Here is a 13,056-nt window from a genome sequence, read left to right on the forward strand (position 1 = left end):
GTCTTACAAGTATCAGATTTGTCAGACTGCAGTTTTACTTTTTCCAGTTGTAGTGTCTCAAGCTGCCTCTGAATGTCGTCACTGAGTGTCTTGTTCTGTTCCAACTGCAGTTTTAGTTGCTGATGTTTCCTGAGCTCTTTCTTTAATGCTTGTTGGGCCTCTTCTTGAGCTTTGCTCGCTTCAGTTTGCATTATCTGAAGTTGCTTCACTTCTATGATTAGAGTCTGTGCTGTTATTTCATGGGGAGCGGATACCTCACTGACTTTGCCACCTGTTATAAGCAGAAATAAGAAAGTTACTTTTTAAATTAATCTTATAAGTGTTTTATTGTATCTTCCAATTCATTGCACTGGGTATAGAAAGGGTAAATATAGTTAATTAAATAAGCTTGGTAAATATGGCCATAGCATAGTTAATGAATTGTTCAGTACAGTGTGCTCCAAACTGACTCTAAACAACTGAAGTAGATATAAAACACCTTGGATCAGTTGTACTCACAGTAAATCCCAATAACAATAGCAGTTAACATCAGAATTGTGTTTAACAGTCCTAAACACACGATAACCCATGGATACACTGGAAGCCTTCTGGACCCAACTCTGACTGTGCACATAGGTCCTGAACAAACAGACACTTTGATGTGAGCTCAAACTGAACAACAGATCAATCATACATTAGCTACATTTCATTTCAAGAGCAGTTTAAAAAACACAAGCCTACCTTTGCTTCTTATGTTAAGGTGTAATGATTTTCCATCTGCGCTGATATCATCATCTGAAATCATGTCTGGATATCCCTCTGGTCTTCAGGGTTTTACACAGAAATTCACTCAGAATGTCACTTTTATCTGTGTGAGGCAGCTGCTCTGTCAATATTACAAATCCGTGTGCACGAGTGTCCTTGACTCCCCTTCACCCTCTCTTGCTTATGTGGAAATGTCTGCTGAAAGTCATTATTTCAGTGACCTATGACCTACTACAGACATAATGAGAAGTTAATTTAATGTACTTTACACATGAAACACCCTGATACACACTGATTTAGGCCTACAAAGTTTGTTGTGGTGGCCTCTAATGGACCACCCACATGGAGCAAAGGTCTAATCAGAAGGGTGGTTGATGGTGTGATGTATGTCTAGAAGCCTGGGTTGTGACCTACCAGTAGTTATTAGTAATATCGGTTTGTGATAGAAGACCAATGCAGGCAATGTTTTAAATCAGTGAGCTGGCCAGCTTTATGACTATATTGGATTTTGATATGATTTTTTTTGTATCAGTGTGATAACTTGGTACTCTGATTTGCCAGGTATGTGGCGGATCAGCCCAAAACACCAGTCTGGTTATCTCATCTATTAACAGTCTATCAAGTGATTTTCCAGAAAATGTACTATACAGTGATGTTGTTATCTAAATGTAATATTATTCATAATAGGATTTTACACTTAGGTCTATTATACAACCCCTTACGGTAAAAGATGTTTAAATTGTCATAGCATTTGTAAAGTTTGTGTCACACTACGCCACATATGTACTGATAATTTGGTATGAAATTAAAATTGTGAACTGAAAGGTGTGCACAGCTGTATGACATTTATAATTGCATAGCTTCTATGTGCATCACGTCCCTTATTTGAATTTATAGTCAGTAACGGTAGAGTAGAGACGTTTGAAAAAAGACTGATAGAAATGTAAAAGATTTTAAAAACTGCTAGCCAAGAAACCGTTTACTTTGACATTTTCCGGGTATGAGCGCAAGGAAACGGTGATGGACGGGGTCTCGATGTGTTGCTGTCTTTTCAGTGTCAGACGAGGCCAATCGATTTCAAACATCCGTAACTTGTGTTTTTGTTATGCAGACTTCTTGAACCTATTTTGTGTCCATGTCCATGACCGCTCAGGGTTTTATTGTGCCAGTCGTCGCTGTAGTTTTCGTCATGTTAAACCAAGTCGAGCTAAAGAGAGAGACAGGACCGGAAACGCGCAATGTTGGCTTTCATCGTAAAGTACACCACGACACGCTTGAAGTTACGCCTTTTATTCTGAAACTTCAAAAAGTTGGCTGAACGTCCTCATTTTTGTTGTGTCATGCTTGACTGGTAGTTGCACGTATTTTGCTACGTTGTGTTTTTCTTACTTTGTCTACTTGGAGTGGCTTGAGGCATCTGGTAGCACACTACTAATACTTTTACAGGCCTCTTTGTTAGCCGACACGGGTAGCATGTTAGACGTGTGTACGGTTTTGTAGGAGTCTTTTAGAAAGTGTTGTCGTTGGGCCTGTTCGGGTTATTTCCATCACTGCCACTGGCGAACAAGTCCCTAAACAGAAATGTCACTGGAGGACTATGAAAGACACTTCGACTCGCTAAATTCAGATTTGGGTGGCGGGTCTGTGGTCAGTGAGCGTTTAGCGTCGGGAACATTTAATGGCGAAGAGGAGAAGTTGCATTACATTCCTATCCGGATCCTCGGGAGGGGGGCGTTTGGTGAAGCCACTCTGTACAGAAGAACAGAGGTAAGTTGGGTGCTAGACCCAGGAGCGCAGTTGTCTGTGTTTAAAAGGCACACATAATGCCGTGCAAAAATCTATTTCCTTCATGTAAGTTATGTTGAAAGTGTTTACCAACAACAACAGGGCTAGGAAAACGTGTCTTTTGCAACTTTATAAGGCCCCAACAACTTTTCCTTGCACAGACGTAAACATGGTTATCAGAAATGTCTTGTTAATGGTGCTAAATTACATCTTGTGGATTATTCAGATTTACTGTAGGCTACAGTATGTGTCTAGCTACTGAAATGCAAATTGTTCCTGTGATTTCCATGCCCTTGTGAGAAATTCCTGTGAGGGTAAGATACATTTCTTGATTCTTTGTCCTGTAATACATTTATTACAGCTTATCGGAGAAGATTTTGTCTGTGTCTGTCTATTCTGTAAGCAGGTAGATATGATCGTAGAGAAACTCAACCCTGTGCTTTCTATCATTCTGTCATCTGGAGGGACACATCTGGATGCTGATTTGAGGCTCTTGTTAGTATTGTTTAATGAGATGTCCCATCTGGCTTCCCCAGGACAACTCTCTGGTGGTATGGAAAGAGGTGGACCTGAACTCGCTCTCCGAAAAGGAGCGCAGAGATGTCATGAATGAAATAAGCATCCTCTCCATCCTAGAGCACAACAACATTGTAGCCTACTTTAATCACTTCATGGATAAAAACTCCCTGCTCATTGAGCTTGAGTATTGCAATGGTAAGAAAACGCTTCAGTTTCAGTGTTCACTCTAAAGATGTGATTGAGATTTGTTAGAATGCTGTTCATGTGTAACAGAATGCTAAATGGCCTTCTCATCACAGGAGGAAATCTGTATGATAAAATCAATCAACAGAAGGGGAAACTCTTCAGTGAGCAGGTATGCAACATTGCAGGGATTTATTTTATACAGACAAACTATTCTCTGTGACATTTTCACATTTTTAACGTGTTTCTTCAGGTGGTCATATGGTATCTGTACCAAATTGCCTCAGCAGTGTCTCACATTCACAAGGCTGGGATCTTACATAGGTAAGATTCTTTGCCTGTTTTCTTTCATGCTCTTGAGGCATCTGGCAGGTCACTTGACTTTTTATTTTTCTTTCCTTATAGTGGTTCTTTTTGGTAATGGAACAATGTTTTTTTTTTCTTGCAGAGATATCAAAACTCTAAACATTTTCCTGACCAAGACTGACCTCATTAAGCTGGGCGACTATGGACTCGCAAAGAAGCTAGACTCTGAGTTTTCAATGGCAGAGACTGTAAGTTGTGAATGTTTTCCCCCCTAGCATCTTTAACCAGACTGGCTATGATTTAGCAAATATTAATTGAATGTTACACAGTGGTTAAATACTAACATAGTGGTAATGTAGGCTTGTGCATGCTCTTTTTTTATATTGCTTTATTATTTAGAGGTACAGTCAACATAATCCAGAGTATAGTGTTGTTTTTTAGTTTTTTTTAATTGTAATAATTTGTTGTCATCTTGGATGCTGCTGTTCTTTAATGACAATTAAGACGGTAGAGTTGATCACAGGTTATATGAGATTGTGAGTGAGACTTTCAGTTTACTTTGCAAATACTTATTATTTGAGGTATTGCACTACACAGTTCTATGTCATCACTCCTTCTCCATCATCTTGAGGTACATGTTTTACTAATTGTTTTTTCACACTTTTTCTTCCTCTGTAAATCCAGTGTGTGGGAACTCCATATTATATGTCACCTGAATTGTGCCAGGGAGCAAAGTACAACTTCAAATCAGACATCTGGGCAATGGGTTGTGTTCTTTTTGAAGTGCTAACTCTTACAAGAACATTTGATGCAACGGTGGGTTTGTTAACTTGCTAGAAATAGTTTTGATTATTTGCATTGAAATCGTATTTTTTCAACCAGAATTAATTCATTTTGCTGTTTGTGTCCATAAGAACCCTCTGAATCTCTGCGTGAAAATAGTCCAGGGCAACTGGACCATGGATGTGAACTCGGATGTTTATTCGTCTGCATTGATCCAACTGGTATACGAGTGCCTCGATCAAGTGAGTGAGGGGAATAATCAGAAGAGTCTTGTTTCAGATTGTTAAGAAGCAAATGGATTGATGCCAGAGATAATACTGTGTGCAAAGAAAAAGCTGGTTGTGGTATTTTTGTGCAGGATCCTGCAAAGAGGCCTACAACTGAGCAGATTCTGGACCAGCCATTCATCTCCTGCTGTAGACAGTAAGTTGGTTGAAAGGGAAAATAGTGTTGTTTTCTTTATTTCCTTAAAAAAATATTTTACATTCTATTGGATGCAGTGACGTCAAACACGCATGACCCGCTGACAACTTCATTCTTTGTTAGGGAGCTTGAAGAGCGTGTTGCCCTGTTAAATTCAGCAATAAAAAAACCAAAGTAAGTTTCACTTGTCACTCAGTTGTAAAAGTATGTTCCCTTAAGTAAGGTTTTTCCAGTGTATAACTGATTTGTTGTCCTGGCTGAACCACAGGCTGAGTACAGTGAGTGACACTCCAGTTGCTGTGGTGACTACACGCTCAAGGGAGGTGTACTTCTGGGGTGGAGGGAAGTTCACCCCCCAGAAAATGGACACGTTCAAAGGAGGCAGCAGTGCTCAACATGTGTGTGCAGGGGAGAGTCACTTTGCAGTGGTGACGGTGGAAAAGGAGCTGTATACCTGGGCTGTGAGTATTGAGCCATCACTCTGGGAGAGAGATACTGGATCCAGTTGTTCTTGTGCATTGCTACAAAGAACTTTCTCAACCTTTTCTTCAGAATGTCCAAGGTGGAGCCAAGATGGTGGGCCAGCTGGGGCACGGAGACCAGGCTTCATACCGGCAGCCAAAGAAGGTGGAGAAGCTGCAGGGGAAGGCCATCCGACAGGTGGCATGTGGGGCTGACTTCACTGCCTGTGTTACTGGTGAGTGAGGAAAGCTTCCTGCAAAAGCAGGAACTTGAGAAAAAAAAAAACTTTCTGTAAAGCCACACTTTTTTAACACTCTGGTGCTACTGCTTTTGCAGATGAGGACCAGATGTACATGTTTGGGTCCGACTATTACGGCTGCATTGGAGTGGAGGGTGAGCTCGGCGTGGAGATTTTGGAGCCAGTGCTTTTGAAGTTTTTCGAGGAGCGGCCTGTTCGCCAAGTTTCATGTGGAGACAACCACGTGGTGGTCCTGACTCAGAGTGGGGACATCTATTCCTGGGGCTGCGGAGAGTATGGTATATAGGGTTGATGCATTTACTGTTGTTTTCAGCTGATATCATTAGGCCTCTGCCAGGTTGATTTTGCTGTTATAACTGTAGCCAGCAGGTGGAGATACTGACACTCTTTAAATACAACAAGAGTTCTCAGTCAAAATTGCTCTATTTTCCTGCTGCAGGACGTCTCGGCCTGGAATGTGAGGATGACTTCTCTTCTCCGATGCAAGTAAGATTTTGTTCCCTGTTCTGGTATACTCTTGACTATCTGTCAAGAGACTAAAGCTTCGCAGGAGCAAAGTGTTTTAAGCAATATGATAAATAAATAATAAAATTATTCCAAAAGTAATTTCTGTTTTCTGGTTTTCCCAGGTGGAGATACCTAAAGGTGCCACCATCTCCTCAGTGTCATGTGGCAGCGATGGAACCTTCTTTTTGACAGAAGCTGGCAAAGTCCTAGCGTGTGGAAACAATGAATTCAATAAGCTTGGTCTGAACCAGGGAGTCTCTGGTCTCAAAAATCACCCTGGAGAGGTACTGCGTTATACTTAAAGGAGGACAATAATAGAGACGTTTGGTGATGCAGCTATGTTTATATGTTTTTTTCCCCCTGTACACCACACTAGGGTTACCAGGGAATACCTTATACCACCACGCTGACCTTGGCAAAGCAGCTGTCGCGGTTCAAGATCCAGACCATATCTCCAGGAAAGACCCACACAGCTGCCATTGATGGTACTGCAAAACAAGGCTCTTATAGTGATTTGTCACCATTTCAAAGAAGTATTATTTCACATGATTTCTGGCTTTGCAGAACGTGGTCGTCTGATCACCTTTGGTTGCAACAAGTACGGACAGCAGGGTGTGAAGGACTTTAAGAAACACATGGGTGTCCAAGTCCTTGTCGGACCCTTTGGAGGGAAGATAGTGACCAAAGTCTCATGTGGAGACGGCTTCACCATTGCAGCCACTGAGGGTAAGAAGATGAATGGTCCTGTGGTGTATCTATGGCAATAATATGTATATATTTTGGATTTTATGTCAAGGTTTGTGGCAGTTTTATTTTTTCACAGACGCCACATCCCAAGACTTTTGTTCCAGAGGATAATATCACCATCTGTTTGTGTTTCTTGCAGACAATCAGATCTTTGCATGGGGAAACGCAGGAAATGGGCGACTTGGGATGCCTGCTGACAAGGGATTTGGCTCAGAGGTTTGCCCTGCCATGCCAAGGCCCATCTTTGGTTCCCTCCACCATGTACCGGACCTCTCTTGCCGTGGCTGGCATACCATTATCATAATGGGTTAGTAGCCAGGCTTAAAATGTATAATGGTGCAAGCAGCCAACTGTCTAATACGATTTTCTTCTTTGCAGAGAAAGTGCTGAACTCCAAGACTATTCGCTCTAACAGCAGTGGACTGTCAGTTGGAAGTGGTAAATACTTTTTTCTTCAGTTACTAATTTGTGTAGTGATTAATTTTCTTTGCTTGAATAGAATAAGAATAAGTCTACACTTATACATGCAATTCTATATTGTTTGTGTGTGCATCACTGTATGTGTGGATATATAGGACTGGGCCAGGAGGCATCTACATCAACAGTGGATCTAGACATAGAACCTGGTTCAGAGACAGAGTGTCGTGACAGGGGCCTTGGGGGTACACTGGAGGATAATACGGAGGAGTGCTTCATGGAGACCCCAATGATGTCAATGGCAAATCAGACTGGGGACAGCTCCTGCCCTCTCTGGCTTAGAAAGGTTTGTTACCATGAAAGCAACGACGAATAAGGAAATCTTTGTTTGAGTCATAAGACAGAAAAATCTGAATGTAGACTCACTGAGTTCTAATTTAGGGTGGTTTTCATCCAACAGGAGCTTGAAGACGCAGAGTACATCCCGATACCAGACTGTGAGCTACCCATTCCTGACCAGCTCTCTTCCATCTCAGAGAGCGTCACTCTACCTTATGAGGAGCTGAAAGAGCTAAAAGCTGCAGCAGCAGCAGTCAGCAGTAAGAAAGGCCTATCGGTAATGCCAAAATAGCTGTCCTTTGTACCAATCTAGACATGAATTACATACTCCAAATACTGCTGTTCATACTGTGTAATACTGCAATCCACTGTCTCCACTCAATTTTTGACAGACTAAACGAATGGGCTGTAATAAAGTCAATGGACTGGAGGAGGGTGATGTCTGCAAAAAAGGAGAATTGGGTGCATGTTGCAAAGCAAGTAATGAAGTCACACAGGTATAAAATCTGCACACTCAACAGTGCAAAAATCATGATCTCATCAATACATCCCATTGCCTCAGTATTTGACAGAAGAGCTTATTTTGCAGCTGCGAGAGACAGTCGCTCATCAAGACATAAGGATTCAGATGCTTGAGAAGCAGGTGAGACATTTTTCCCAAAAGCCACCTTCCCCTCCTCAGTGCAGATTTGGGTCCTTGTGCGCGAGTAACAGCATGCATTCCTGCCGTCTCTAGGTCGATGAGCAGCAGAAGGAGAATGAAAGGCTCTGGGCAGCAATCAGTCGTTTAACGCTACGGGAAGCAGGATGTGACAATAACGGAAACCATCACTCTGATCGTATGCCCGGGGATGGAGGAAGAAGAGGAGGCGGATTCACAAACCATGGGGGCCGATCTGCTGGGGCCAGTGTTTGAGACTCAATCTGCAGATGTCCTGATCGTGGGAGAAGTGTCAAAACTCATAGCAAATATTGAATTAAACAAGCTGGTTAGATGGGAAGTGGAGGCTGGGTTATAGGTGCAGCAGAGGGTGCAGCCTTGTGCCCATTCACAGTGGTTACATTACAGTATACATGTTTGACAGAGTGCCAAGTCACACGATTACATTTTATTTCATACGTAATACTGTATAATACCTTGCAAATGCACACTTGTGTTCACCTGAAATGTTGGCTGGATTCAACATGAAGCATCGGACCTTGACACCACAAGAGACGATCGTCATAGTGAGAATAGTGTTATTCTGCAATGTGAATGTTAAATCCATGTTTTGGTGGTATTATTGTTGACTACAAGTGATGTCAGCATTCAGACTTCAGTCCTTAGTGCCTCAGATAATAGCTTATGCAAATAGGAAACCATTCGCTAATACGTGCAAAGATTGCTGTTTCCTGTTCTCAGTTGTTTAGAGATGGGCAGCCAGTATGTTGTGCAGTTTGACTCATGTTAGCGCCATCTTCCAATGTGAAAACGTAACTTTCTTATATCACTTTATTTTTAGTTATTTTTTATTTCATTTGATATTCGTAACAAGCTAAAGTGCCAAATACAAAATAGCGTCTAATACATTTTTGCCATATTTATCAGACATGTTAGCTATTACAAACATATTCAAATTATTATGCAAGTATATGCTTTTTAAATTTGCATGTTTTATTGTGTGAAACACAAAACTACTGATTCATTTTTGTACTACTTTTAGATACTTTTTCTTATTGCCTTTGACTTGGGAATTCTTGCTGGTGCATCACATGTAGGTCTGTCTTCTTTATTGTGACATGTATGAACACTTGAACGGTTTTCTTTAAACGTGGAAAACATGGTCTGTAAAGCATATATAATATAGCTGACCTTGCAGCTATAATGTTATTGCATTTTGTAACAATTTTACCTGTCTTTGGTACTTTCTGAAATGTTATACCATATTTTGCATCATTTGTGAAAGCAAATATGTATTTGCATTTAGTTTTTTGTTTGAAGCCCGTTTATTGTGTGTTATAACAAAAACGTGCGCGTGTACAACCTTTTGTCATAGTTATCTTAGAATGTGTTTACTTGTAGTCTGTGAACTGTCAGTGTCAACAGTAAAGTACAACACTGGCAGTAGTGCCTTAGCAAGCTATTGAAACCAAAATTAGTGCAACTATGACAATGCCGTGCCTAAGGTGAATTTGTTGTTTTTTTACAGTTTATTGACAGCGTTTAAAATACAGTTATTTTTCAAGCTAACCAAATATTGTACACACTGTTGTGCCATGCTTTGTGTAAAAGCCCTAAATAAAACTACCAGCTGTCTTTTGTTATATGTGTATAGTCAATATTTCCCACAATGTAAGCTACAACATACCCTAGCTGTTTGTATTTGTTCTATTTAACATGCACCGTCCTTGTAAAGAGCCAAAACTAATCATTGCTGTTCAGTTAATAGGAAATATATTCCAACAATGTAGACCTGGAGATGTATAACAAAATTCTAATAAGGGATTAAATCAAACTATTCAGAGACTACTAACAATAACGAGATTGTGATGGGTGACTTGGTGTGCTGACACCTGAGGATTGGTCCATGTGTGGGTCCGTTCGGGTTGGCTCACTTGGACCATTTTGAAGTTCCAGCTGGGAGTCGACCCTCATGCAGATTTCTTGTGTTTGCCTTGTCGTTTTGTCTTAGGTTAATTTTCTTTACAACCTGAAGAAAAAAAAAAGATACCATTTAAAAACAGTAAATACTCAAGATAATCAATTTAGCATTAGATTCCCTTAAAGTTGGGAACTAGGGAAAACGAATGACTGAAATTTAAACAGCAGTTGCCAAGATCCTGACTTTTAGTCTCCAGTGTCTGTCGAGACCAAACTATGCAATCCTACATTTCCCATTATGCAACCAATTACATATTTTCATTAGATTCCATTTGGCTAGTAAATGACTTGTCTTTAAAACCGCTTGTATCACATGCTCTAATACAAATTTGAGACAACAATAACCCTTGTATCCACTATCATGTCATCAAGGTTAAAATTACTAAAATGACTTTGAGCTAAACTAATCATTAGACTTTGTAAATGTAAAGCTACCCTGTGGAGTTTTTAAAATTCTTTTTATGAAATGCATTCTTAAAAGCAATGCTCCATCCATAGTCAAAAACTCCACAGGGTACCTTTAATATAAATCTTTGTAAAATTGGAAGGGTGAAGAGCTGAAAATGTACTGGCTTACCTCTGGAGTCTCTGTTCTGCTGTGGGTTTTCCAGAACTCCTCAATGGCGGATCCCTTAGTCCTACTGATGTAGGAGTTAAAAACTTGACGATGTGATTGCTTCACCTTTTTACAGATTTGGACATGCTTCTCTATTCTTTCACTTGCAAACTTTCTGTTGCAGATTCTGCAAGGGAGAAGCTGGAGGCCGGTGTCTGTGCTGTCAGTAATCCTGAGCTCCGCCTGCTCTGGTCTGCTGGAATGATTAGAAACAGGTGGAAGCAGTGGTTCCCCAGCCAGTTTTCTTTCTGCACCTCTGTGGTTTTCTCTTGTAGCTCTGTGAGAGGTTTTCTGTTGACTCATTTGAGGCAAGTCTCGTTCATCGTCTGAACCGTACATCTCCTTAAATGTCTCCCAGTATTTATTTTCTCTAGTCCAACCTTTATCGCCCATAGAGGTTGTATTTTGTTCTCTTCCTTTTGCTTTCTTTGTTGCATCCTGTGACTTTACACCTGTCACTCCCCAAATGCCGTTACCTTTTTCATCCCCAACTTTTCTTTTGGTGTGCTCTTTCACATTTTCCCACCTTGACAGGTTCAGCCCTCCGCTCACTTCTTGCTCATCGACTTTGATATGATGAGTTCCTTTATGTCCTTTTCTTTGTGACTGCGCAACTTCTATTTCCCCTCTTTTCCACCTGGCCCCCTCTTCTTCATGCATATTTCTCATTATGTTTTCATTCCTCTGATCTTGCCTCCTCCTAAGTTGTTTAATATCCTCTTGTCTTTTTACTGGCATCATCATTTCTCTGTTTCTCACTGGGTATCTCATCTGGTGCTCAGACAGACTAGTCTGAGCTATTCCCCTCTCTGCTCTGTTGTACCTCTCCTCCTCCCTTGTGTGGTCATCACCTGCAGCAGCGTAAACACTGTCTTTGTGGATTTTTTGCCTTATTTTTTCTTCAACCCTCCACAGCTTCTCCTGAAGCATGAGCTGTTTTGCATGGATTGCTCTGGCCATCTGCAGTTCTCCTCTGGGCAGACTGTGTGAGTCTTTTCTTGGATGCTGGGATCCAGTGGCCTCTCTGATACCATTTGAATGATGTTCTTGGGACGACAGAATGCCTTTAGTTTGTTTTGTGATAGTGATTTCCTCAAAATCATACAGATCAAGTGGGTCTTGAGTCCTGGGGTTGAGAGCACTTCTGTGGCTAACAGGCTTGTTTGGAAATGGCTGGTTTAATCCATCTGTTCTCCTACCAGGTACAGCACCATGTTGTTGTTGAGTATAGACCTTGTCATGGCTTTTTCCTGCAATGTTGGACTGCCCTTGAGGACTGTGTCTTCTTCTTGTGTGCTCATGACTTCTGTTGTTAAAGATCGTTTCTTCGAGGTTGTAATGTTGTTCCATAGATCTTTGCGAAGGACACCTGAGCCCTCCAGACCACCCGCTGTGTTTTTTCCTCCTGTATTTCAAAAAAGAAAAATCAAGCAGAAAAATAGTACGCTTCGTAGAGAAAAAGGCTACGAGAACAAATCTTGCATCTGATCTGATCATTTGTATAAAATTACAGCACAGGTGTGACTGAATCTTTGCCATGTAATTAGTCTCTATTCTAAATGTAGAAAAAAAATAAGTCAGAACAACTAACAGCCTAGTAAGAAAGGCATGTGCAACAAATACAAATTGTACAAGCCCTTAGGTTGAACTTGACAGTCAGCTCATTCTTGACTTTGAAAACAGTAGTTGACAACTCTAGGTCTTCTTACTTTTTCTTTAGCTTTCAACCAAATAAGCAGATGAAGTTTGTTGATGTGATTTGGTCAAAAGCCCCAAAATATGCAGGTAAGTGGACCTTGAGTATAGAGTGGTTTGTCAGCTGCTAGTTTTAAGATCAAGAATGAACTGTCAAGCTCACCAACACAGAAACTTTTCACATCTTTGGTTCAATGACAAATGAGCTACTTATAATGTGCTAATGAAGACCATGGTGGAAAACTCTAGAGCGAGCAAGTACCTAAGTGGATCTTGAGGTGGGACTTTTTGTTGCGTTCCACTTCAAAAAATACATTGCGATTTGTAACATTGTTAAGAAAAATGCTATTTAAATAAAGTTTATAATCACATTATTATTATCAAAACAGGCAAGAGGTTAACGTTAGAAACATCTGCAATATAATACTCTGACAAAACAATGCTGACATGGCATTTCTTGTGTTTCTTCGATAACATTTGCTAATCAAATTGAGGTAAACCTTAGAAAATAATTTGCGAGCTATTATCTACTTGTACGGTTGACAAATCCCCCCAAACCCCGTCTAGAATTTGAAAAACTTACTGGCTTTGTATGTCGTCTGAATTAAAAGTTGAGTTTAGCTAGTTATA

General features: G+C 40.6%; 2 protein-coding genes across 4 annotated transcripts in view; one reads left to right on the forward strand and one right to left on the reverse strand.

Moving 5' to 3' along the window:
* The window catches only part of LOC123979415, a 30,970-nt gene extending 20,140 nt beyond the window's left edge, over nucleotides 1-10,830 (reverse strand). Inside the window, exons 1-4 of the mRNA XM_046063328.1 lie at nucleotides 10,693-10,830; nucleotides 10,028-10,164; nucleotides 499-618; nucleotides 8-271 (exon numbers count right to left, since the gene is read on the reverse strand). Coding sequence (XP_045919284.1) covers nucleotides 8-271; nucleotides 499-618; nucleotides 10,028-10,109 — 466 coding nt within the window. The 5' untranslated portion in view covers nucleotides 10,110-10,164; nucleotides 10,693-10,830. The remainder of the gene's footprint in view (nucleotides 1-7; nucleotides 272-498; nucleotides 619-10,027; nucleotides 10,165-10,692) is intronic.
* On the forward strand, nucleotides 1,787-9,778 carry LOC123979553 (serine/threonine-protein kinase Nek9). 3 transcript variants are annotated; one of them, XM_046063515.1, is made up of 23 exons: nucleotides 1,795-2,511; nucleotides 3,066-3,243; nucleotides 3,348-3,403; nucleotides 3,485-3,555; nucleotides 3,680-3,785; nucleotides 4,222-4,353; nucleotides 4,452-4,562; nucleotides 4,679-4,743; nucleotides 4,867-4,917; nucleotides 5,012-5,204; nucleotides 5,296-5,440; nucleotides 5,542-5,742; nucleotides 5,904-5,950; nucleotides 6,094-6,255; nucleotides 6,348-6,456; nucleotides 6,527-6,697; nucleotides 6,858-7,025; nucleotides 7,097-7,156; nucleotides 7,294-7,481; nucleotides 7,596-7,751; nucleotides 7,867-7,971; nucleotides 8,064-8,117; nucleotides 8,211-9,778. In XM_046063515.1, exons 1-23 carry the CDS (start codon nucleotides 2,326-2,328, stop codon nucleotides 8,388-8,390), a joined length of 2,895 nt encoding a protein of 964 aa, XP_045919471.1. In that variant the 5' UTR covers nucleotides 1,795-2,325; the 3' UTR covers nucleotides 8,391-9,778. The 3 variants fall into 3 exon arrangements, 2 of the variants coding, with proteins under 2 accessions (XP_045919471.1, XP_045919472.1); XM_046063516.1 differs by having other exon boundaries at nucleotides 1,799-2,511; nucleotides 6,536-6,697; XR_006827252.1 differs by lacking the exon at nucleotides 8,211-9,778 and having other exon boundaries at nucleotides 1,787-2,511; nucleotides 7,596-7,734; nucleotides 8,064-8,080.
* Nucleotides 10,831-13,056: the final 2,226 nt, after the last annotated feature.

This window comes from Micropterus dolomieu, linkage group LG11 (assembly GCF_021292245.1).
Source record: "Micropterus dolomieu isolate WLL.071019.BEF.003 ecotype Adirondacks linkage group LG11, ASM2129224v1, whole genome shotgun sequence".
Taxonomy (NCBI): Eukaryota; Metazoa; Chordata; class Actinopteri; order Centrarchiformes; family Centrarchidae; genus Micropterus; species Micropterus dolomieu.